The following is a 24,336-nucleotide window of genomic DNA, read 5'->3' on the forward strand; positions in this document are numbered from 1 at the left end:
TGTTCCATAGGCATTTTGTAGTATTCTGTATATGAAGCCACGAATGAAAATTTTTCTGCGTCAAAAGAAGGTGACTACCCAGATGATTGCCAAGAGCCTGGCCAATGTAGCATATGATGTATATAAACCTACCTTCACAGTATCCTTAAAACTACATTAAGTTTATCTCTTTGTTTCAGGATTAGATTTCAAAGTTGGCACAGGAAAACAAAACCTTTCCTTTTCCAATTCAAAAATATGTTTTATGGTACAAATCCTATTACACTGTACTCTGTATTTCTTAAGTGCCATCTATATACCTTTTTATTTTAGAAACCCCCTGAAAATGATTAAAATAACACAAAGTCCTGACACATGGAGATTCTGGTTCAGTAGGTTCTGAAATCTTTTTGTTTTTAAATAAGAAATATTTATTTTTAAATTCTCAGCTGATTCTATTGAGTTGCCAGGTTTAGGACTCTCTGCTTTAAGGTCCACACCACTTGGTTTGTATTGGAATTGTGTTATATATTACATTGATTGAAATAAGCAAAGTGTCGACTAGAACTTGTAAATTATTTGTCCATAGTACGATTTTTGTCATGACAAATCCAGACTTATGTTGATGGAAATTAGGAGAGTGGAAATTAAAGGTTGATTTTGTAGGATGAGATAAATCTTAAGCAGGTTTGACATGGATTTCCTGGTACTTCTCATAATGGCAGCCACTCAGCGAAGTAATTACTAATTTTCACTTCTACCCCCCATTGCACTAGGAATGGATTTCGAACACTTGAGAAAATCTTAAGATTATGGAAATTAGGTTCATCTTTGTTGATTATTTTTTGGATAAAAACAAAGTCTTTGAAAGATTGAGAACTCAGAAGCAATTATAAAGAATTGCTCTTGTAACTTATTTTCTAGTAACTAAGTACAGCTCTTGGACTAAGAAACACACTCTGTTTACTTTATCAAAGGCATTATTTATCTTGCTTTGTCTTTCTTTCCCTGACCAAAAATTAGAAACTGTCTCCTTTTAAAAAAGCTGTGTAGTTGTTACTCTAAGCAGTTTGATTTTCTCTTTTTTGGAAACAATACATTGTTTATTAGGAAATTTTTTTTAAAGCCCTAAACCAACCCAAGTTAACAAAGCCAGAGGTAGCTCTGTTCGCATCTGTAAGTTGATTAGTTACATCACTGTATGTAGGTCAGAATATTAGTGCCATAGGTTTAACAGAACCAGTCTAAAGAATTGTTTTCTGACAACCTTTTCAAGATATGCCACATTTCTGTCACCAGTTCTGTCTTTTATGGGTTTCTATCAGGGTGACTCCTCTGCATGCATTCTACATGTATCTTAACTCTTCTTAACAGTCTTCTTATTAAACTAGTTACCCTCTCTTTTAGAATTTGAGCTAAACAAATTAACTATAGACATGAATAAAATGAAACTTCTAATAACATTTTCCCCAAGGTCACTGAGGGACAACATTACTGATGCTGATTTATTTATTCCTGCTATCAAAGGCTTCCCCCTCCTTGCCCTCTCTCCTTATCCTGACTTGGGGAACCTCCTGTCCCAGTGTACTCCCTCCCCATAATTTAGGATTTTAAAAGTATAACATAGAAAGAAAGTATGCAACAGTCGTTACCTTTAAAAATGTTAATTTTATGGTATAGAGTTTGAGTTTGTTTCGATGAGTTTTATCTAGTTTTGTATTTGCATTTGAATAGGGTCTTAATTGTGGCACACTGTATGCTCTGAGCTAAATATTACCGTGTTCCATCGTACTGGCCCATTTATCACTTGGGTTTGTACAATAGCTTCTTATTTAGAGGGGGATATTGATATCATTTTAAAAATAAGTAACGAGAATAAATTTTTATTTAGTTTGGACATGAAGATTTCTTAGTATTCGTTGTTAATGAAAATCGGTTACTCTTTCTCCCCTTTATCTTTTTCACTCTTACTTTTTTGAATCAAATCAGACTTGTTAACAACTCATCATTGTTCATGTTTTATGTGTAATAGTTCTCTTTATTTCATCTATTCAAGCTTGTTAACTTCGTCCCGTCCCATGAAATACACTGAGTAGTATATATTATATCAAGACTGTTCCTCATCCTTTACCTGTAGAAGTGATTTGGTTCTTCATGTTTTTGTTGTCATTGTTTCATATAATTAGCATGACTTACATTGTTGCTTATAATTGTGTAGCTTTGTGTTGTACCATTTACAACTCTTACCGGAACCTAGAAGACCTGGCAGAAAATTGAGCAATTAGCAAGGGTTAAGAAATGTTTTAATTATTTATAAATTTTAAAAAAATATTTTAGTGAAAGACAGACAGGAAGGGAGAGAGATGAGAATCATCAACTTGTAGTTGTGGCATTGATTGCTTTCTCATATGTGCCTTGAAGGGGAGGCCACCAGCTGAGCCAGTGATCCCTTACTCAATCCAGCGACCTTGGGGTCATGTCTATGATCCCAGGCTCAAGCTGGTGAGCCTACACTCAAACTAGCGAGTTTCAAAACTGGGTCCTCAGCGTCCCAGGTCGATGCTCTATCTGCTATGCCACCACTCGGCCAGGCAATTTTTAAAATTTTTTACGGCATTTTGGTATATATCCTTACAGTCTTTTCTATGTATATGTTTGTATATACTTATTTTTAGATAATACTTGTTATTATATTTGGAACACTTCCTATTATGAAGTATTTTTCAAGAACATAATTTTTAAAGTACATAATAGACCATGTGGGTTACCAACATTTATTTAATCATTCTCTTAATGTCAAACATTTAAATCATTTATGTTTTTTTCCATTATACCTAATTGATAAATCTCTGTAATTCATAAACCGTTTTGGGCTTCCTTGACTTTTCTGTAGGGATAAATTCCTAGAAAGAGAACTACTTGGTCAAAGATTAAGAATATTTGTAAAACTATCACTACAGGTTTTTAAAATGTACTCTAGAAAGGTTATTCCAATTTATATCCAATGTTCTTTGCTATAATAGAATTCAAAATTTTTTTCTGCCAAAGCTCCTGGTGTTTGTCTCCTTAATGATTTTCTTCTCAGAATAAGCAGGTGAAAATAACTTTTGGGTTCTCTTGCAAGAATAATAACCAGTTTGGAGTAATGATGTATCACAACAATCGACTCATAAAGTCATTTGAGAAGGTGGGATGCCAGGTAAAGGTGAGTGATTAATGTTTCTTTGTCATAGGAGGCTGAAAGGAGTAAGGAGAGGATTTAAAATTAGAAAAGGATATTAAGTCATTAATGACTTTAATTCCCATTTTATGATAATTGTTAAATCTTATCCTGGAATTCTATGTTAACAGTGAGCCATCTTGTGCTGAAAAACTGTGCTTCTCATTCTTCATAGATGTTGACAGCGAAACTTTACTGAATGTGTTTTCTAGGTAGCTGGTAATAAGAGGTAGAATCAGAACACCAGCAAATCTACCAAGTGTATAAATTTATTAGTGTTGGAGGTAACTTTTTATATGTATTTTCTTGGGGAGACAATAAAGCATAGTGGAAGATGCGTAAAATTTAGTGGCCGATGGCCAGGATTTGAGTCCTGACTTTTCTACTTACAAGATATGCAACCTAGGGTAAATCACTTAGTTTCTGTGAGGTTCAATTTCTTACCTGTAAAATGGGAACAACAATAATAATTTTACCTGCTCTGCCTACCTTACAGTTTACAAGACTGATAGATTTAAATGGGATAAATTATTTGAAATATAAACTGAACTATACAGATATTACCGTCATCTTTTAATGGCAATTTAAAGTAGAAGTATCCACAGGTATTCCATTCATTCCTATTTAAAGATTGCTGAAGCATGAAAAATGGTCAACTGCTTTATATTACACAGTAGGACAAATGCATATAGATCCAGGATAGCTAGTTTTCAGCCTGTGTTGATTTTCCTTGTTATATCATCTTCATACAACGCGTGTTTGTATGCTACTCTAATTACACTTTGACTCAGTTCCTTCTATTAAAGAATAAAGAAAAAAATTCAATCCAAAAATATCTTGTATCAACTTGTAATTAATAACCACTGCAAGTTTGACTCACTTTAGTAGTTGATTAGTGACCTACATATATAAAAATTGTTAATTTTAATAATGTGGTGATTACGTAGCATCCTTAAAATTTTTTTTCGATGAGGTTTGGTTTCCGTTCCACAGAACAGTGGTATATAACTTTGATTTTTTTAGCAGTGTCATTTTTCGCTCAGATGAGGTCGAATTCAATCACAGAATATAAAACCATTGACAATGGAGGTATTGTGGGAAAAAGTAGAGATGGCTATTAATCCTTGGAGAATTCTAGAAGATCTTTGGATCATAGTTTGAAATTGGGTTTTTTTGTATTTTTCTGAAGCTGGAAACGGGGAGAGACAGTCAGACAGACTCCCGCATGCGCCTGACTGGGATCCACCCGGCATGCCCACCAGGGGGCGACGCTCTGCCCACCAGGGGGCGATGCTCTGCCCCTCTGGGGCGTCGCTCTGTTGCGACCAGAGCCACTTTAGCACCTGGGGCAGAGGCCAAGGAGCCATCCCCAGCTCCCGGGCCATCTTTGCTCCAATGGAGCCTCGCTGCGGGAGGGGAGGAGAGACAGAGAGGAAGGAGAGGGGGAGGGGTGGAGAAGCAGATGGGCACTTCTCCTGTGTGCCCTGGCCGGGAATTGAACCCGGGACTTCTGCACGCCAGGCCGACGCTCTACCACTGAGCCAACGGGCCAGGGCCCATAGTTTGAAAATTTTGTTCTAGAAATTTCCAGAGGTTCTAGTTCAGTGTAATATAATATTTGAAGTCTGTTGAAGTATATTCTGAGGGTTTCTCTAGATCTTGTTGGCCTTTCTTTGCCCATGAACATTATGCAACCTTTCTATTATTGTTTGGAATCAAAAGGAAATGCCTCAGGCAGTCAACAGTAATGTGAGTGTTGAAATTAATATTTTTTTCTAAGCCAACTCATGGAGAAGGAGTGGGAGTAATTGGAGTCATTGAGTGCAATTTCTTAAAACCTGCCTACAACAAACAAGACTTTGAGTACACCAAGGAGTACCGGTGAGTCACTCCCAACCTGAGGTGTTTCTGATAGTTTGTTCAGATACGATTCTGTTCTGTAACCTCTAAAAGCATCTCTAAATACCAGGCAGATAAATTAACTGAGAATTCCTTCAAATCTATTTTCCAACATGAGTGATAAAACGATTTGACTTTTAAATTAAAGCTTACTGATACATGATATATGGAGCTTAGTAGAGATAAATCTTACTTTAAAAGATTATGTAAAGAGCATAGGAGTCATTTAGTACAATTCTTCTGGTGAAACAAAGAGCCTTGGGAGTATCCTTTTTTAAATACATCATCTGTACATTGTATTGTGTGTTCACTGCCCAAAATCAAGTCTCCTTCCATCACTATTTATCCTTCCTAAACCCTTTTCTACCTCCCTCCACCTCCCTCCCCCTCTGGTAATCACCATACTATGGTCTGTGATTTTTTTTTTTTTTGCTTAATCCTTTCACCTTTTCACCCAACCCTTCAACCTCCCTCTCCACTGATGGCTGTCAGTCTGTTCTGTCTATTTATGAGTCTGTTTCTATTTTATTTAGTTTATTCTGTTCGTTAGATTTTAATGAAAAAAGATGAGTGAATCTGAAGTTACTGAATATGTTGGGGGAAAATCCAGCAGTTTAAAATTTGTTCCAAAACATTTCCTTGAAGCCAGTGAACAGATTGAGAGGAAACTATTGGAGCAGCAGGAAAGACATATGTGTTTTCATAGCAGCATCCAGATTTAAAAGGTAACACAAATAGGTAAGAATCAGACAGGAACTGGGCATTGAAGCCAAACTGGCAAGGATATTTTTAGAAGACCAAGAAAGGAGTTGTTAAAACCAGGATATAATAGTTTGTTTTAAAACTTTGGGGAAAGAATGAATCACTCATTTCTTCTTTCATCAAATATTATGACACATCTCCTATGTGCCATGTACTAGGGATATAATAATGAAAGAAGAATCCTGATGTCTGAATAAATGGGATGAAGTTTATACAAATAAGTAAGTTAAATACCTAGAAAGTAACTGCTTTAATGGAGGGTATATGCAAAATGGGAAAAACTTTTAAACATGTATATAGTAATCAAGGAAGGCTTCACAAAACAGGTTATATGTAAGCTTAAACTTTTTTTTTAAAATTTTTTGTGGCAGAGACAGAGAGAGTCAGAGAGAGGGATAGATAGGAGCAGACAGACCAGAAGGGAGAGAGATGAGAAACATCAATTCTTCCTTGCAGCTCCTTAGTTGTTCATTGATTGCTTTCTCATATGTGCCTTGACTGGGCGGCTACAGCAGACTGAGTGGCCCCCTGCTCAAGCCAGCGACCTTGGACTCAAGCTGGTGAGCTTTGCTCAAACCAGATGAGCTCGCGCTCAAGCTTGAGACCTCAGAGTCTTGAACCTGGGTCCTCTACATCCCAGTCCGACGGTCCATCCACTGCGTCACCGCCTGGTCAGGCTGTAAGCTTAAACTTGAAGGAAAAAATGGAGTTTGCTAGTGGGTAAATAGAAAAAGGACAATCTATGCAAAGGGAGGTATATGCAAGGACATGAAAGGTCAAGAGATGTTCTGGGAGTGTGAAGAAAGAAGGTATAAGGACATTTTCATTTTCCTTGAAGTCTTAGTAGCATTTTTTTTTAGAGTGAGGGAAAAGTAATTCCCCAGATCTCTTTTTTTGTGTGTGTAAATGTGTGCCCAGAACTGTAAAAAAGAAAAGAAAAGAATGGATAAATGTTGCATCTTGGAGCCCTGGCTGGTTGGCTCAGCAGTAGAGCATCAGCCCAGCATGTGGAAGTCCCAGGTTCGATTGCCAGTCAGGGCACACAGGAGAAGCAACCATCTGCTTCTCCACCCTCCCTCTCCCCATTCTCTATCTCCCCCCCACACACAGCTCTCTTCCCCTTCTGCAGCCATGGCTCAAATTATTTGAGCGTAGTTGGCCCCAGGTGCTGAGGATGGCTCCATGGCCTCGTCTTAGATGCTGAAATAGCTCAGTTACTGAACAACAGAGCAGTGGCCCCGGATGGGCAGAGCATCGCCCTATATAGGGGGCTTGCCAGGTGGATCCTGGTCAGGATGCATGCGGGAGTCTCTCTCTCTGCCTCCCCACCTCCCTGCCTCTCACTTAATTTTTAAAAAAGTGTTGTATCTTAATTTATCTGGAACCATAATAAATTTAAGATTAGGGCTTGACAAAGAGACAACTATTTGGATGGCAACCCCAAATTAATTTTGGGGTAATTGGTTCTTGGACACTAGGACTACTCCATGGTTATGATAACTACCTGCCCTCCAGGTATAAGTTAAATGGTCTTTTAAATATGACTCTGGCCCATCCTGGAGATCTGTGACTAGGCCATGACTCTTAAGAGTGAAAGTTTAGAAATAACATCTAGTGGGCAGAAGTCTCAGAGCCAAATCATTCTATTTCTCTTGAGTAAAAGGAATAGTGACTTTCTGAAGATTAAGCAAATACTTATGATCTGTTAAATCTAAATGTTAGATACCAAAAATTATTTAACATCTTTCTTATATCATCTTTGCCAAACCGCCATCTAACTTATCTAACTTTAAAGTTTTTGAGGTATTAGACCCTTGGTTTAAAAAAATTTTTTTTGTTTATTTGTTTTAAAGAGGCGGAGAGAGAGAGAAAGAGAAAGAGAGAAGGGCAGAAGGGGGGAGCAGAAAGCATCAACCCCCATATGTGCCTTGACCAGGCAAGCCCAGGGTTTTGAACCGGTGACCTCAGCATTCTATGTCAATCAGTGCTTTATCCACTGCACCACCACAGGTCAGCCCCTTGGTTTGTGGTGTGTAGTTTCAGTATGATGAATTTGAGGTGGTTGCAAGGGATCTACGTGTGTTCTATCACCAGTAGGTTTATTCAGTTAAACATAAGGATTTCTGGCTTAAGTAGCTTAATAATCCACTATAAATTTTATTAAAACGGGAAACTAGTATACTATCCTGCATATAGAATCTTTTGAAGATAAAATTTTCCATAACTCTAGTTCTAACTCTGGCATCATTTTAGTTTTTTACTCTATTTTATATAAAATGAAAAGATGTTCAGTTAAAAACAAATAAGGAAATTTGAGAAGTGCATTAGAGAAGGCTGGCTGTTATCACAAACTCATCCTAAGAATATTATAGCTATCAAAACTACAAATGATAAAAGAGATAACAGCCATCATACTGCTGGAATGTTTTCAAATAAAGTATCTGTAATATCAGTTTTAATATTTGTGGATATCATATTTTAGCTGCAAGTAAAACTTGCAGCTCAAACTTACATATCTTTAGAGTCCATTTTAGCTTAAGAAGTGCAATCAGCACATACTGAGCACCCCACTGTTGCACAACACAGTGACTAAGCTCTCTGGAATTTTTTTAGAGATATTCAGACATGGTTTCTGTCTTTGAGGAGCTTGTAGTCTCTTTATAATAGCAGATTGTCATATACATGAAATAATTTATAGAGTAATAAAATGGCTATTTGAACCATCAAAACCTAAGTGGTATGATGTAGGAAAAATACTCTGAGAAAACAGATAAGGAAGGTTTTGGTAGAAAGTATGACTTAAGATTTGCCTTAAACGATACAGGATTTAGAAAAGTGAGGCAAAGGAATTTCAAGATGGAATTACAGCATGAGCTAAGGAACACAGAATTGTAAAAACAATGGGGACTAAGGGTAAGCGGATATAGAGTGAGGGAAATCCAGTCAGATGGATAGAGTAGGGCAGGGGTCCCCAAACTTTTGACACAGGGGGCCAGTTCACTGTCCCTCAGACCGTTGGAGGGCCGGACTATAAAAAAACCTATGAACAAATCCCTATGCACACTGCACATATCTTATTTTAAAGTAAAAAAACAAAATGGGAACAAATACAATATTTAAAATAAAGAACAAGTAAATTTAAATCAACAAACTGACCAGTATTTCAATAGGAACTATGGGCCTGCTTTTGGCTAATGAGATGGTCAATGTCCGGTTCCATATTTGTCACTGCTAGCCGTAACAGGTGATATGACGCGCTTCCGGAGCCGTGATGCATGCATCCCACGTCACCGGAAGTAGTACTGTATGTGAGCCATGCTATGCTTTGTGGCAGGATGGATCCTGTGCTCCTCTCACTGACCACCAATGAAAGAGGTGCCCCTATCGGAGGTGCAGCCGGGGCCAGATAAATGGCCTCAGGGGGCCGCAGTTTGGGGACCCCTGGAGTAGGGCCATATTCTAGAGCAGAGGTTGGCAAACTTTTCTTGTGAAGGGCCAGTTGGTAAATACATATTTTTGGCTTTGTGGGCCATACAGTCTCTGTTACAACTATTCAGTCATGCTGTAGCTTGAAAGCACCTGTAAACAAATCAGGCAGTGGTCTGGATTGAGCCCAGAGGCTATAGTTTGCCAAGGCCTGTTCTAGAGCCACAGTTCTCAAACTGTGCTGAGCTGCACATACTTAGCTCACAGGGGAACCATGAGATGTTTTAAATTTTTGAAGGAAATGCAGTGATACTTGACTTTTATTTATAAAAATAGAAATTGTTTTCTGTTGCTGTCATAAATTACCACAAACTTAGTGGCTTAAGACAACACTAACCTCTTATCTTAAGAGTTCTGTGAGTTAGAAATCTAACATGGATCTCACTGGACTAAAATCAAGGTATTGACAAGGCTGCATTCCTTTCTGGAGGCTTCAGGGGAGAATGTGTTTCCTTGCCTTTTTCAGCTTCTTGCAGTTGCCAGCATTTCTTGGCCCGCGGCTCTCTTCCTCCATCTTAAAAGCTAACTATGGTATGTTGAGTCCTCACATCACATCACTCCAATGACCTGGTTTCTATCATCACATCTCTGGTTCTCACTCTTGCCACACTCTTACTTTTAAAGACCCTTGTGGTTACATTGGATAATTCAAGAAAATCTATTGTAAAGTCTTAATATCATCTTAATATCTTAATATCATATTAATATCTTGATATCATCCGCAACCTGAATTCCCTCTTTATATATAACCTAACACATTCATAGGTTTCAGGGATTAGGACATAGATGTTTTTGAAGGACCATTATTCTGCCTATCAGAGTACACCCTCTGGCCCCCTAATATCCACTTAGATCTCGCTCACATGCTTATATCCACCCCATTCCATTGTTCCCCAGAGTCTCGACTAGTCCAGCAATTTAAAGTCTAAACTTTCATTTTAATGTCATCAGCTCAAAATTGCAAAATCTCATCATCTGCATCAGATATGGCTGATTCTCTGAGTATGATGCATTTTGGGTTAAATTACTCTCCATTTATAAGCCTGTCTTTTTATTTTTATATTTTACTCCCAAAATACAGTGGTAGAACAGACATAGGATACCAGTTATAGATATTACAGTTCAGATGAGAAGAAAATGGAAGGAAAAAGGAGTCTCTGGTCCCAAGCAATTTCAAAATCTAGCCAAACTAACTTCATTAAATTTCAAGGCCTGGGAATAATCTTTGGGGGATTGGATTTAAGGTTCCGCTTTCTGGGCTCAGAGTTCTACCCTCAAAATTATCTTTCATTTTCATGAAGGGTAGCATGTATTTACAGCTAAAATGTTTCATCAGCCTTTATCCTTAGTATAGAGTTTTGGAGGCCTAACTGCCTTCTTTCATTTTTTACTCTTTTAATCCCTTGTGGTCCAATCTAGCAGTTTTTGTGCTAGTATTCCATCCTCAAGAACCTTTTGGGTCTTTCATGTATGTCATGGATATTTACTCCATCAGATAAGTGGCTCCTGCCGGTGTTTCCTGGATAATCTTATTTCTGTTCTTAGTTTATCACTGAGATGACTGTGGAGATCTGAGTCAACATGTTTAATCTTTTCAAAGAGCCTTTCATGTGACTGAATACCCTGACCTTTTGATCTTTCTGAACTATTACCAAAGGTTGTTTAGTGGCAGCCTTGTCTTTTTCTCTAGAGCATGCTTTCTTAACAGCAAATGTCAAAATTTTAGCATCTTTTATAATCCGGATAGGCTGAGAATTTCCAAAACCATTAAATCCTGGTTCTTTTTTGTTGAACAGTTCTTCCCTCAGTTTATCTTTTTCATCTCACATTTTACATAAGCAGCAAGAAGACATCAGGTCACACTTAACACTTGGCTTGGAAATCTCAATTAAATGTGTCATCACTTACTTACGGGTTCTGCTTTCCACCTACCTGTCGGACACAATTCTGCTAAGCTTTCTGCCACATATATAACATGGATTACCTTCACTCAAGTTTTCCAATAACATGTTCCTCATTTCCTTCTGAGCCTTTACTAGCAATAACTTTAGAACTCATAATTATACTAACAGTCTGTTCACAATAATTTTGGTATCATCTAAGGGAATTTCTGTTTCCTCTGCTGTGTTCCTCACTTTCTTCAGAGCCTTCACCAGTAGGGTGTTTAACATCCGTATGTATACTGACAGTACGTTCAAGGCAATGTAGGCTGTTTACATTGTGCTCCTCAAATGATTCCACCCTCTGCCCACTGCCCAATTCTAAACCAACTTCCACAGTTTTAGGTGTTTGTTATAGCAGCATCCCCTACTTCCATGTACCGAAAGCTGCTGCATTCCTTTTAATTACAACATATCCTTGTGAATCTAGGCTTTCAGTGGTTGCTTTTATACAAAGCAAATAATGCATGAAAATAAGTGTTAACTAAAAAATTAGGAAAGTTGTGTCCAGTGTGATTCTAAGGTTTGAGAAGTACAGTACCCAACAGGCATACACCTCCCATTAGTAAATAATTGTGGTTATTTAAGAATGAAATGGAATTTTTAAACCTTATATGTATTATTTTTTCAAATAGATTCTAAATTTTAGTTCATAAATATTTACTAAATTGTTTATAGCTAATAAATGGAACTGGTACATAATTTGACATAAGGGTGCCATGAACTGAGAAAGTTTGAGAACTTCTGTCTTAGAGAAACATTGGGTAGAGCAGTTGATGCCTTAGGCAGTGAGAATTTATTGTGTGTTCTTAAATAGAGGAATGAGTTGAAACACTATCTTGATGAGGGCGTTATAGGACCAGGCTATCCATGCAGTTGAATACCTGCATACAACTTAAGTCGACCCTCTAGATATACAAATTTCCAACTGCAGATCAAAAGTTGACTCTTGAACGACACCAGTTTGAACTTTGCAGGTTCAGTAATATATGGATTTTGAACAAGGTGAATTTAGTCTTTGCAAGTCCACCTATACTTAGATTTTTTTTTATTAAGTGAGAGGTGGGGAGACAAAAAGACTCTTGCATTTGCCCCAACCAGGATCCACCCAGTAAGTCCCCTACAGGGCAATGCTCCACCCAATTTAGGGCCCTTGCTCTGTTTTTTGGCAACCAAGCTATTTTTAGCACTGAGGTGACTGGCCAGGAGCCATCCTCAGCCCCCAGAACCAACTCAATCAAACCAATGGAGCCATGGCTACAGGAGGGAGAGAGATAGAAAAAGAGAGAGAGAAGGGGACGTAGGTGGGGTAGAGAAGCAGATGATCATTTCTCCTATGTGCCCTGACCAAAAATGAAACCAGAGCACCACAAACTGGGCTGATGCTCTACCACTGAGCTGAACAGCCAGGGCCACATACTTAGATTTAATATATATTTTTTACATCCATGTATAAGTGGACTCACACAGCTTAAGCTCACATTGTTTAAGGGTCAGCTGTATATTATATTTATATACAAGTTAATAGTTTTTAAGGTGCTTTACATGAATTATGTCAGTTGATATATCTGACAACAGGGTGTGGGATGGATTGAAGGAAGGAGTAAAGGCTACTGGAGTAATCTAAGTGTGAGGTGAAGGTCTGAAATGAGAGCAGCCATGTGAAAAGAAGTATATGACAGATTTTATGAAAAAAATCAAAAGAATTTCATGATACATTGATAATGGCATATGGGAAAAAAAGGAGAGGGAAGGATCAAAGATCTTCAAATTCTCAAATTTAGTAGACAAGATCATTGATAGAATAATAAGATTGGGAAAAGGAACAGTTTCATGGAGTGCCAATGGTAGAAACTAGATTGCACAGGATTAAATTGAGATTGAGGAAGAGATAGTGGATTAGACCACATATACCAGGATTCGGGAAGTAAAGAGGAGATTAATGGAATAGTAGAGTAAATCCAGGGTTTTTGTCAAAAGGAACGGGGTTTCAAAATACATGAGAACGATCTCTTAATTGAAGTGGTGGTTGCATGACTGCATGCAATTGCCAAAGCTAATAGAACTGCACACTGAAAAAGATGAATTTTACTCTGTATAAATTTTATCTCGGTAAATTTTCCCTGAATACATGAGAACAGAAGCTTATTTTTATTTTTCATTGAGATATAACTCATACCTTAAAAGGTCACCAATTTAAAGTATATACAATTCAGTGGTTTTTAGTATATTCACAAAATTGTGTAACCATCATCACTGTCTAACTCCAAAACATTTTCATAACCCCTAAAAGTAACCCCTTGTTCATTATCAGTCACTCCACATTTCTCCTTCCCTTCAACCTCTGGCAACTGCCTATCTACTTCCTTTTTTTTAAATTTTTATTGTGGTAAAATACATATAACATGACCATCTTAACCATTCTGAAGTGTACAGTTCAGTGGTATTAAGTACATTCATATTGTTAAGCAATCATCAACACCATCCAGCTGCAGAACTATTTTCATCTTGCAAAGTGAAATTCTATACTCATTAAACAATAATTTCCCATTCCCCTCACCAGTCCCTGGCAACTGCCACTCCACTTTCTGTTTCTATGATTTTGACTACTCTAAATACCTCACATAAGTTATTAGTCTTTTTCTGACTGGCTTATTTCACTGAGCATGATGTCCTCAAGCTTCATCTATGTTGTAGCATGTGTCAGAATCCTGTTCCCTGTTCAAAGCTAAATAATATTCCCTTGTATGTATATACTAGATTTTGTTTTTTCATTCAACCATTAATGGACATTTGAGTTATTCCCACATTTTAGCTGTTGTAATTTATAGTCTAAATCCCTTATCCACAGGGGATATATTCCAAGACCCCCAATGAAAACCTGAAACCATAGATAGTACTAAATCCTATATGTGCTATGTTTTTCCTATATATACAGACCTATGATAAAATTTAATTTATAAAGTAGGCACAGAAAGAGATTAACAACAATAATAAATAGAACAATTATAACAGTATACTATAATAAAGTTATATGGATGTGGTTTCTCAAAATATCTTATTGTACTCTACATACAATATGGAAATGCTGGACAAAGATGTTTCATGCCCCAGGTGGGATGAGGCAGGACTGTGTAAGATTTCATCTCACTACTGAGAACTGTGTGCAATTTAAAATTTATGAATTATTTATTTCTGGAATTTTTCATTTAATATTTTTAGACCACAGTTGACCATGGGTAACTAAAACTGTAGAAAGCAAAACTGCAGATCAGGTGGGGGACTAATTTTTTTTTTTGTCTAATATGTATTAGTATAGCCATCCTTGCTCTCTTTAAGTAACTATTTACGTGAAATATCGTTTTTCATCCTTTCACTTTCCACCTGTATGTGTCTTTGTATCTAAAGTTTGTTTCATGTAGACAGCATATATTTGGATCTTTATTTTTTTTTACTCTACCAATCTCTGTCTTTTGATTGGGTAGTTTCATCTATCTACATTTAAAGTAATTACTGATGAGGAGGGACTCCTGTCATTTTATTTGTTTTCTATATGCTTTGTAAATTTTGTAACCTTCATTTCCAGCATTACTATCCTCTTTTGCTTTCAGTTGATTTTTCTTAGTGAAACACTTATTATTTCCTTTTGTGCAGTTTATGGCTGTTTTCTTTGTGGTTACCATGGGAATCACATTATCTTGTGATCAGGAGCAGCAAACAGCTATTAAAGCACAAACCCCTGATATTTGAAGGACAGAGTTCTTTTTGCCCACACTGGCTCCTGAAGTTCTCTTAGGATGTGTGCAGAGCTGCCTATCACTGAGATGGTGAAGAAGATGGTAGTTACTACTGTGCTAAGAGCTGAAATTTGCCAGTTTACCATCTAAGCCTTCATTAGACTCCACAGTTCCAAATAGTTACCATACACTCTGTCATACATTGTTGTCTAAGTGGGGAGTAAAATTCTTGGTGCTTTCTACTTTACCGTCTTCCTAGAATCCTGTCTAATTGACTTCTTTTAAAAGTTGACTTAAAGTATAATTTTCAGAGAAAACAAGGAATAGTTCTTCATCTGTCACTTGAAGGAAGGATATATAATAAAGGTAGGAACATCGGTAGGTTGGAGGGGAAAAGGGGCACTCGTGTATGATTACTGTAATTTTCTCCATGTAGTCAGAAGGTAATTTAATATGAACAAAGTGGAGGTAAGGGAAAAATCCTCTTAGAGAGAAAAGAGGTCTATAAAGCCTTGGGAAATGATGATGGATGTCAAGAGATTTTAAACATACTAATTTTTTAGTATTTCAAGTGTGTACAGTTTGTACATGAAGTAGTCCTAGGTTGTAGAATTAAATAGGAATTAGTTATTAGAAATTGGCAGTTTTTGAAAGTAAAATTCTAGTTTTGACTTATGCACTTTTTTATTTTTATTTATTGATTGATTTTATTATTATTACTATTTTTTTAGTTAGAGTGAGACAGACAGACAGGTAGACAGGATGAGAGAGAGATGAGAAGCATCAACTCATAGTTGTGGCACTTTAGTTGTTCATTAATTGTCTCTCATATGTGCCTTGACCCCGGGGGGCTCCAGCTGAGCAAATAACCCCTTAGTCAAGCCAGCGACCTTGGAATTTTGTCAGTGATCTCATGCTCAAGCCAGTGGCCTGTGCTCAAGTTAGCAACACATTACATTTTTTGACCCTGGGTCTACTGTTGTTAATTTGGAAAGAGATAAGGGAAAAAGAGCAACAGCCAGAACTGTGGTATAGCTTGCACTAACAGCTGTGTTGTAGAACGTTGAAGGGGACTTTGTTACCCAATGGTACCACGACTGCTCTGATCAACATCTGCATGAAGAGGAACTGAACTGTATGGATATTGTTAAGTTTGTATTTGATTGACTTATAATAGATAGGGTACAGTATTTGATCCTCTGACTTTCAGCTTGGTCCTGAATTGTTTCCCTGTAGTTATCTGACAATCAAATAACTTACCAGTATTTGGCTCTGTCCTAACTCTGAAATTTAGTCCTGTGTCATTTCTTTAATGTCAACTTCCCACCCCCATGATTCTAAAATCCGTGAAAATTTGGAGAACACAGTACTTTTTAGGACTTGTGACCATTTTACTTTTTCAATCAAGTGACTACTCAGCATCCCGACTGTCATTTTGACATGTAATTTGCAAAGTAGTGGATTCCTATCCTAGTTCTCATAAGTGTAGATGTTCAAACCTGTGCTTAATATTTTAAATTGTTGGCTTCTGTTAGATGGGAGCATCTCATAGGTTGCAAACTTGTTCAGCAGATTGTCAACATTAATGTGCTTCTTGCTTTTTCTTTCAGGTTGACAATAAATGCCCTTGCGCAGAAGCTCAATGCTTATTGGAAGGAAAAGATTTCCCAAGAGAATTTTGAGACCTCAGCCATAGCGAGGACAATACCGTGAGTAGTAAATATAGAATATAAAGGTATTAGGGGTAATGTCCATAGAGCAAACGGAAGGAGCAAGAAGACGGTGCTTTTCACATAAGGAGGATTAATTAACTAATACTGGGAAATCACAGGTACTAGTTATATCATTCTCTAGACCTCTTCAGAATGGTTTAACACAGGGGTCCTCAAACTTTTTACACAGGGGGCCAGTTTACTGTCCCTCAGACTGTTGGAGGGCCGGACTATAAAAAAAAGCTATGAACAAATCCCTATGCACACTGTACATATCTTATTTTAAAGTAAAAAAACAAAATGGGAACAAATACAATATTTAAAATAAAGAACAAGTAAATTTAAATCAACAAACTGACCAGTATTTCAGTGGGAACTATGGGCCTGCTTTTGGCTAATGAGATGGTCAATGTGCTTCTCTCACTGACCACCAATTGAAAGAAGTGCCCCTACTGGAAGTGTGGCGGGGGCTGGATAAATGGCCTTAGGGGGCCGCATATGGCCCGCGGGCCGTAGTTTGGGGACCCCTGGTTTAACACTTGTGTGGTTTGGATCATAAATATAAAGAGTTTAGTATGTTCAGTTTCTCCTATTGACAGTATGATATAATGGAGGATAAAGGTCATTTAAGTCAGACACTCAAGGGTTGAAAATCTGGATCTGCTTCTTAATAGTTGGGTGAGCTTGGGTAAGTCAGTCATTTCACTTCTCTGAGTATAATAAATTAGATGTATAACATTTTTAGCACAGTGCCTGGCATATAGTAGGTATTCAGAAATGTTAGCAACCTTTCCATCTCTTTATTCCTAGTGAACATTGTTGGAACTGTACCAAGGAATTAACAGAAGTAGAGAACCCAGTATTTAAGACAAAATGTAAAATTTATTGAATCTAAGACAGGGAGTTACAGAACTGTGGATCGGGATGAAATGCCTCCATAGACCAGGAGAGGAGTATAATACAGAGGCTAGAATGTGTATCAGCACACATACAGTCAGTTACACCACCATCAAGACAAAGATTAGAGTATTAGAAGTTCATTTTGAGGTAGGCAACTATAATACTTGTGTGTGTGTGTTTTAATGGAAATCAAGAAAAAGTATCATATAACACTTTGTTTCAGATGCAACCTGAATGCTATATAAAAATCACTCCTAATTCTATTTTCCTCATGTCCAACCTCCATGGTTTTTAAAGACATGAAAATTAAGATGAGATGCCATTTTTTGGCCTTTCAAATAAGCAGTGGTTAATGTGATAAAAACAGATGTTCACATATTTATTGCTGGAGTGTGTATATGTATGTTATATAATCTTTCTGGAAGCAAAATTGTAATAATGATTATTATTTATTGAGTACTTATTATATACCAGGCACTGGTCTAAGTTCTTTACTTCTATTTACATGTATTGATTCATCACAAGAACCCTACGAGATAAATGATCTTATTACTTCCATATAAATGTAGACACTGATAAACTGAGAGTTTAAGTAACTTGCTCAAAATTACACAGGCAGAAAGTGGTAGTTTTTTTTAAGTTTCAAATATAGGCAATTGGGCTCCAAAACTCAAGTTCTTGACCATGGCATTCTCCTGGAAGGATGCAATGAGGATAATATGCTATAGCCCCTTGCAATACCTATTTATTGCAAGCACAAGCTAAAAGCCTTCCCTCTCTGTCGGGCTAGAAGTTATCTATTAGTGTCTGCATGTAACCTAAGGCAGGGAGTTGCTATCTTTAGTGTTTGTCCATGAGAGAGTAATATTGACATGCTTCTGTGAGAGACTCTTCTGTGCATGTAAACCCAGAGCAAATATGACCTTTCCTCTCCCCTTCCACTACTGCTGAAACTGGTTCCTGCCGCTCTGGCTCTAAATAAAACAACAGCTGTATGGAAATATACAGACACCAGAGGTCAGGCCCGAGCTTAGAGCTGAAGAGGTTGCAAGGCTGGAGCAGCCTGGCCTAGGAGATAGGAAGCTATATTTCCAAAAATCTATGTGAATTCTCTTTCTTAAAACAGAGATTTAAACAAGAAGAGGACATTGTATTTGAGTGGTAGAATTATGAGTTTGACTATTTTCTTTTTATATCTTTTTGTATTTCCCAGTTTTTTTCCTATAATGAGCTGATACTACTTTTATGACTAAAAAAAAGCACTATGTATAAAGATAAAGAAAATATTGAACTAAGACATAAAAAAACACATCACTCTATTAAAATGTCTAGTATATATAAGAGCAATATATATGTAACACACAAAACCCACCCTAAGCTAAATTACGTTTTTCAAATTAATCCCTGGTGCCCTTCTACCCTCTTTCTGTGCCTTTTCCCCAGCCTTTCCCCTTCCCATGGCTTTCACACCTTAGATGCTTACTATTTCTATTATATATGGACCACCTCCTTTCATAGAGAAACAAATTTGCATTAAGGTGATGGTGACTTGATCTGCTTCCTGGGTCCTGGGGGTGAAGGGAGAGGGTATGTGTATTAAGAGTAGTATTAAGAGTAGAACTCTGACTTTATCCTAATAATTTAACCCAATTGTTGGACTGGAGCCACCATTTCTAGTTACTAAATTTAATCAAATTCATATTCCTTTTTAAGATTAACTGGAAATATCAACCTAATACATTTGTGTGTTTGAGAGAGAGAGAGAGAGAGAGAAAGAGAGAGAGAGAGAGAGACGGGAAGGGAGAGAGATGAGAAGCATCAACTTGTAGTTGCATCACCATAGTTGTTCATTGACTGCTTCTTCTATGTGACTTGATTGGAGGACTCCAGACAAGCTGATGACCCCTTCCTCAAGCCAGCGACCTTAGGCTCAAGCCCATTACCATGGAATCATGTCCATGATCCCACACTCAAGCTGGTGACACTGTGCTCAAGCTGGTGACCCTGTCCTCAAGCTGGTGAGCCTGTGCTCAAGCCGGCGACCTCAGGGTTTCAAACCTGGGACCTCAGCTCCGCAGGTCAATGTTTTATCCACTGTGCCACCACTAGTCAGGCTAATAACATTTTGATTAAAGTATAAACAAAGACTTTATAAAATGAAAAAATAGGAAGAGGGTGTATGTAGGGAAATAGAGAGGTTTTGATGACAATTCTTTAATGACTCCCGCAAATGCATTTTAAATTTTCATGGGTTTGATAGAACTAAATAAAATGATTCTGTGGGTTTTATTTATTAGTAATATTGTAATCTATAATTTTTTTTCTAAATATTTTAATTCTAAAAATAATTATTTTTAACCTCTTGTTTGCTTAGAACAAGAGATTCCATGATAAATAGTATTGACCTCCATGATAGTGAATGGTAACACTATGTTAATATTTGTTACTGTTTTTCATATCCATATCTGGCATAATTCTATAGTTATTTTTTCTGTGTTCAAGATGTATGTGTTTTAGACACTTAGACTGTAACAGTTACAGTGCATTTCATATGTAAAATTATGTTCATTCACTTTTAGGGTGTGCCTTTCTAATGTAAGACAGCACAAAGCTAGGTTACACACAGTCATACATCTGTTTTCCTTCATTCAGGAAGATTCCTGACCAGACGTGGGTGCAGTGTGATGAATGTCTTAAATGGAGAAAGCTTCCTGGAAAGGTTGATCCATCTATATTACCTGCAAGATGGTTTTGTTACTATAATTCCCATCCAAAGTACAGGTAAGCTTAGGACCCAATATTATGCCAGAGATAACTCCTGATTTGTCTATACATTCTAAAACACTTTTCGTCTCAAGTCCACACTGTTCTGTCTGGCATTCCAGCCTGTGCCAACTGGTCCCGCCATACAAATCCAGCATTATTTTTCACTGTATCTTAACACAAACCCTATGCTTTTGTCAGGCTGTGGCTTCACTATTCCCCACACATGTCACACTCATTCCTTCCTCCGTGACTTGATAGTGCCATTCCACTTGCTTACAGTGACTTTATGCATTCCATCTGCTTATCCAAATCATATCCATCTGTGATGCTTAAGTATTTTGTGTGATACTTCTCCTGTTGACAATAGTTTACAGCGATTTTACTCTGACTTCCTGTGGTATTTAATTCTTGACATTTGTTCACATACTGTTTTGTATTTTTTAGATGTTTTTCATATGTTTATACTTTCACTGTTCAAGAGATTGTAAGCTATTTGAGAACAAGGGCTTTACATTTTGGGTTGAGTTGATCGTTTTCTTCCTATGCTTCCTATACCTGAATCTGTTGTAGTACCTATTGTACATTCAGTGTCGTTTGTTTACCTGTTTGTGTTCTTACTACATGTATGTTCCTATAGCATCTAACATATAGATAGTGCCTGGCATATCCATGAGCATTCATTTAAATTTAACAAATATTTTTTATTTGATTCAGTAGTCATATAAGTTTATATAATAACTCAGTTTGCTTCATTTTATCTGTGACATAATTTGTTCCCTTCAGGATAAATGTTTACAGAAAAAAAGAAATAAAACAGAGTATATTTTCTAGAAATAAATGTTTAAAATGGAGGAAATTAAATAAATGAATTCTAGATCTATAATGAGTAAATATTCCTTTATAGTTTCCAGCTATGCCTAAACCACTCTCCAGAGAGATTAATTGGGATTGGGATTAGAAAATGGGACGGAGTGCTTAGAAATTTTTGAATCCTGTATCTCCTATTGGTGTACACTTAGTCCAGGACACATAGCCTTCCAGAATGCTGTGCCCCCTTATAAAATGGGTATAGCATAGGGTTTCCAGTTATTGTTAACTTTTATTTGTTTCTGGGATTACTTTTGACCGTTGCATGCTTCTTCTAGTACTGCTTTCAGCTTTTACTCCTCTAAAATTTTCTTCCTTGTGGTTTCCATATAGCAAATATATATATTTGTCTATCTTTTCATTTATAGGATTCTTCTTTTTCTTCTCTTTGCTAGTCTCTGTACTTTTCTTTTTTATGATGTAGGCTCCTAGTTCTTGTTGCCGGCTGCCTTCTATACTAGCCTTTCTTTATCTTATTCGGGCATCATCACCCAGTTTAGGGATTCTTGTGATTCTAGACGGCATCTTAGGAATTACTTTCTTAGTAAATGAGAGGTAAAATACCTAGGCTCTAGTCTCAGCAGCTTTCTCTCTGTATAGAACCTCAAGCAAGTCTCTCATGTGCTTGGACTTCACTGTGTAAGAACAGAAATTATGCTTCATGCTGTCCACCATAATATGAATTTTGTAGCTGTCAAATACTTTGAATGTCTTGGGAGAAAGGTGATATATGCACCAAAAATAACTAGATAACGATATGTCTTGAAATAAGAATTGCTACACATTAACCTACAGGCAGGTTCTGTAATGTGGGTAGAATCTGAGATTTTTAAGCTTAGAGGATTGTTCAGCTGCCTTGTCATAATTATGAGGAAGGGAAGGGGTAAAAATGACACATTTTGTTTCCAAAAGATGATTTCTTCTCTCTACTGCAGGAGATGCTCTGTTCCAGAGGAACAAGAACTCATTGACGAAGATCTTTACTTGAGCAAAGCTAAGAAACAGTTGAGTATGCCTAAGGTGGTATTCTATGTCATACAGTAGAGGAGGCTGACCCTTCCTAATAGTACAGGGGAGTTTTGAAAAGAGGGATGATTTTTTTTCTGTTTTGGTTTTTGATGATTTTCCTCTTCACCTCTCTGTTCTTCCAGTTCTTTATTCCTTCTAATCATCACCTGAGTTTCTCAACTAGTCATTGTCTTTAGTTTCTTTCCCGGCCTTCCCCTTCAGTAGCAGAGTTCAGGAAGGCACCCTTAGCTACTCAATGAGGCCCACACTATTTCTAATTTGGAAGGAACATTAAAAGCTCAATCTATAATTGGTAATCCATTTTAGACTGAGAAATTTCATCAGTGAACTAAATAGCACTTTCATCTTCTCCTAGAGATCAAACTGTTGAGAAGAAGAAGGTGCCAATGGAAAATGAGAACCACCAGGTGAGAGACAGTCTGCCCTCTTCCTTTTCTCACACAAAGTTTTCCCCAACAGACGACATAGGTTGAAGGAAGCAGCAATCTTGAAAGCTGCATAGAGATAATGAACCATTTCGTTTGGTGGTCTTTTTTCATTGGATCTTTTGATTTTGCTTTGATCTGCTGTTGCTAATGTTCAGATCACCAAAAGTAGAAGAGCCAAATCATTTATTTCTCATATCTGGATTCAGTACTGATTCTGGACAGTGTGAATATCACCTTTGGTGACACTGAATTTTCAGGGTTATGTTTTGTCCTCATACAGGCTGCTCCTGTTGAGTGTCTGGCTTTCCTCAGTCTCCTTTTCTCCAGGATCCAGGGGTGATTCTTCTTCCCTCCTTTTGGGAAGAATGGGTGGTTCTTTGTGCCCGTCCCCCATCCCTGCTTTCAGGCTGGCTGGCTTTATAAAGACTCTGCTGTTTTGAATTTTCAGGAGCACTGTCTCTCGGACATGGTTGCCCAGCTCCGGACGCTGAAGGGTGCAATAAGGTTGGCCGTCCTTTCAGGGACAATCCTTTCCTGACAGCCACCATAGCACCCATATATCTCCTCCCCCAAGCTTGCCTTTCTGCATGATTTTCCTGTTGATCCTTTATCCCAGAGATGTCTACTAGTCGCATGTTAGATTCACCTTCCACCCACTCAATCAGGGTAGGTCTGACTGGTGAGGATAGAGGCAATTTAATACTAATTATTCTTCTGACAGTGTACTGAGACCCAAGAATATGAATATTCAGGTTTCATACCCTACTGTCTTGGCTTAATAGTCTGATCTAGAGATTGGGAGATTTCCTGGCACTGCCCTGTCCTCATTCAGTTTACCTCCCTTTTATATTCCTTCACCATCATTCATACTATTTTCATAAGCTGGCTCTCCCACAAGATCCCAGATGCATGTCTGTGTGTGTGTACTCTGAATATGTTAGTGTCTCGCATGCATTTCTCCAAAACCAGCCCCGACACATGCTGCAATGCTTATTCCCTCCATCCCTACCCTCGTCACAGATCTCAGAGGAGTGACAGTCCAGCCTTAAACTGGGTCACAAGAGAGAATTAGACACTGACTAGGGGGCCTGGGTTTACGTTGTGGGTGGGATGACTCTAGGAGCCAATAAGTGAGTTGGGGAGGTCTGTTGGCGTCCAGCTGATAAGGTTATAAGTGAATGTGCCTGAGTTCAGTGTTCTAGTGTACATTACTGTGCGCTCTCCATTGTGTGTAGGAAACACTGTTTTTATTTGGCCAAGTGTTCTTTCCTAGCATCAGAAGGATTGACTCATCCTTTGGTATTTAGTTTCAAATTGGGATTTTTTATGCATCATTTTTTCCTTTGCTAGGTATTCACTAATCCACTGAAGATCCCTCCTGTTCAAGAGATGGATGACTTAAATAACAAAACAATTGTATATGAGGAAATTGATAGCCCTAGCCGACTTCCATCTGTTGGAGAAGAAAGCAAAACACCTTCTCTTCAACTTAAGCCTCTGGATTCCAGTGTTTTCCAGTTTTCCAGGTGGGTAAAATATAGTTTTTTTAAATAGTAAGCTTCAGGGTTCATTTTCCTCTAAAATAAGTTGGTATGGTTATCACATTTATGT

The 24,336-nt window shown here is 37.6% G+C and overlaps 1 protein-coding gene across 3 annotated transcripts in view; it reads left to right on the forward strand.

Annotated features, from left to right (window-relative positions):
* The window catches only part of MORC4 (MORC family CW-type zinc finger 4), a 62,497-nt gene that overhangs the window by 21,871 nt on the left and 16,290 nt on the right, over positions 1-24,336 (forward strand). For all 3 annotated transcript variants that reach the window (XM_066249465.1, XM_066249464.1, XM_066249463.1), the window contains 8 exons: positions 11-139; positions 3,065-3,184; positions 4,980-5,080; positions 16,634-16,732; positions 20,288-20,416; positions 22,204-22,272; positions 22,653-22,704; positions 24,076-24,251. In XM_066249465.1, coding sequence (XP_066105562.1) covers positions 11-139; positions 3,065-3,184; positions 4,980-5,080; positions 16,634-16,732; positions 20,288-20,416; positions 22,204-22,272; positions 22,653-22,704; positions 24,076-24,251 — 875 coding nt within the window. The remainder of the gene's footprint in view (positions 1-10; positions 140-3,064; positions 3,185-4,979; positions 5,081-16,633; positions 16,733-20,287; positions 20,417-22,203; positions 22,273-22,652; positions 22,705-24,075; positions 24,252-24,336) is intronic.

The sequence above is a fragment of the Saccopteryx bilineata genome, chromosome X (genome assembly GCF_036850765.1).
Source record: "Saccopteryx bilineata isolate mSacBil1 chromosome X, mSacBil1_pri_phased_curated, whole genome shotgun sequence".
Classification (NCBI taxonomy): domain Eukaryota; kingdom Metazoa; phylum Chordata; class Mammalia; order Chiroptera; family Emballonuridae; genus Saccopteryx; species Saccopteryx bilineata.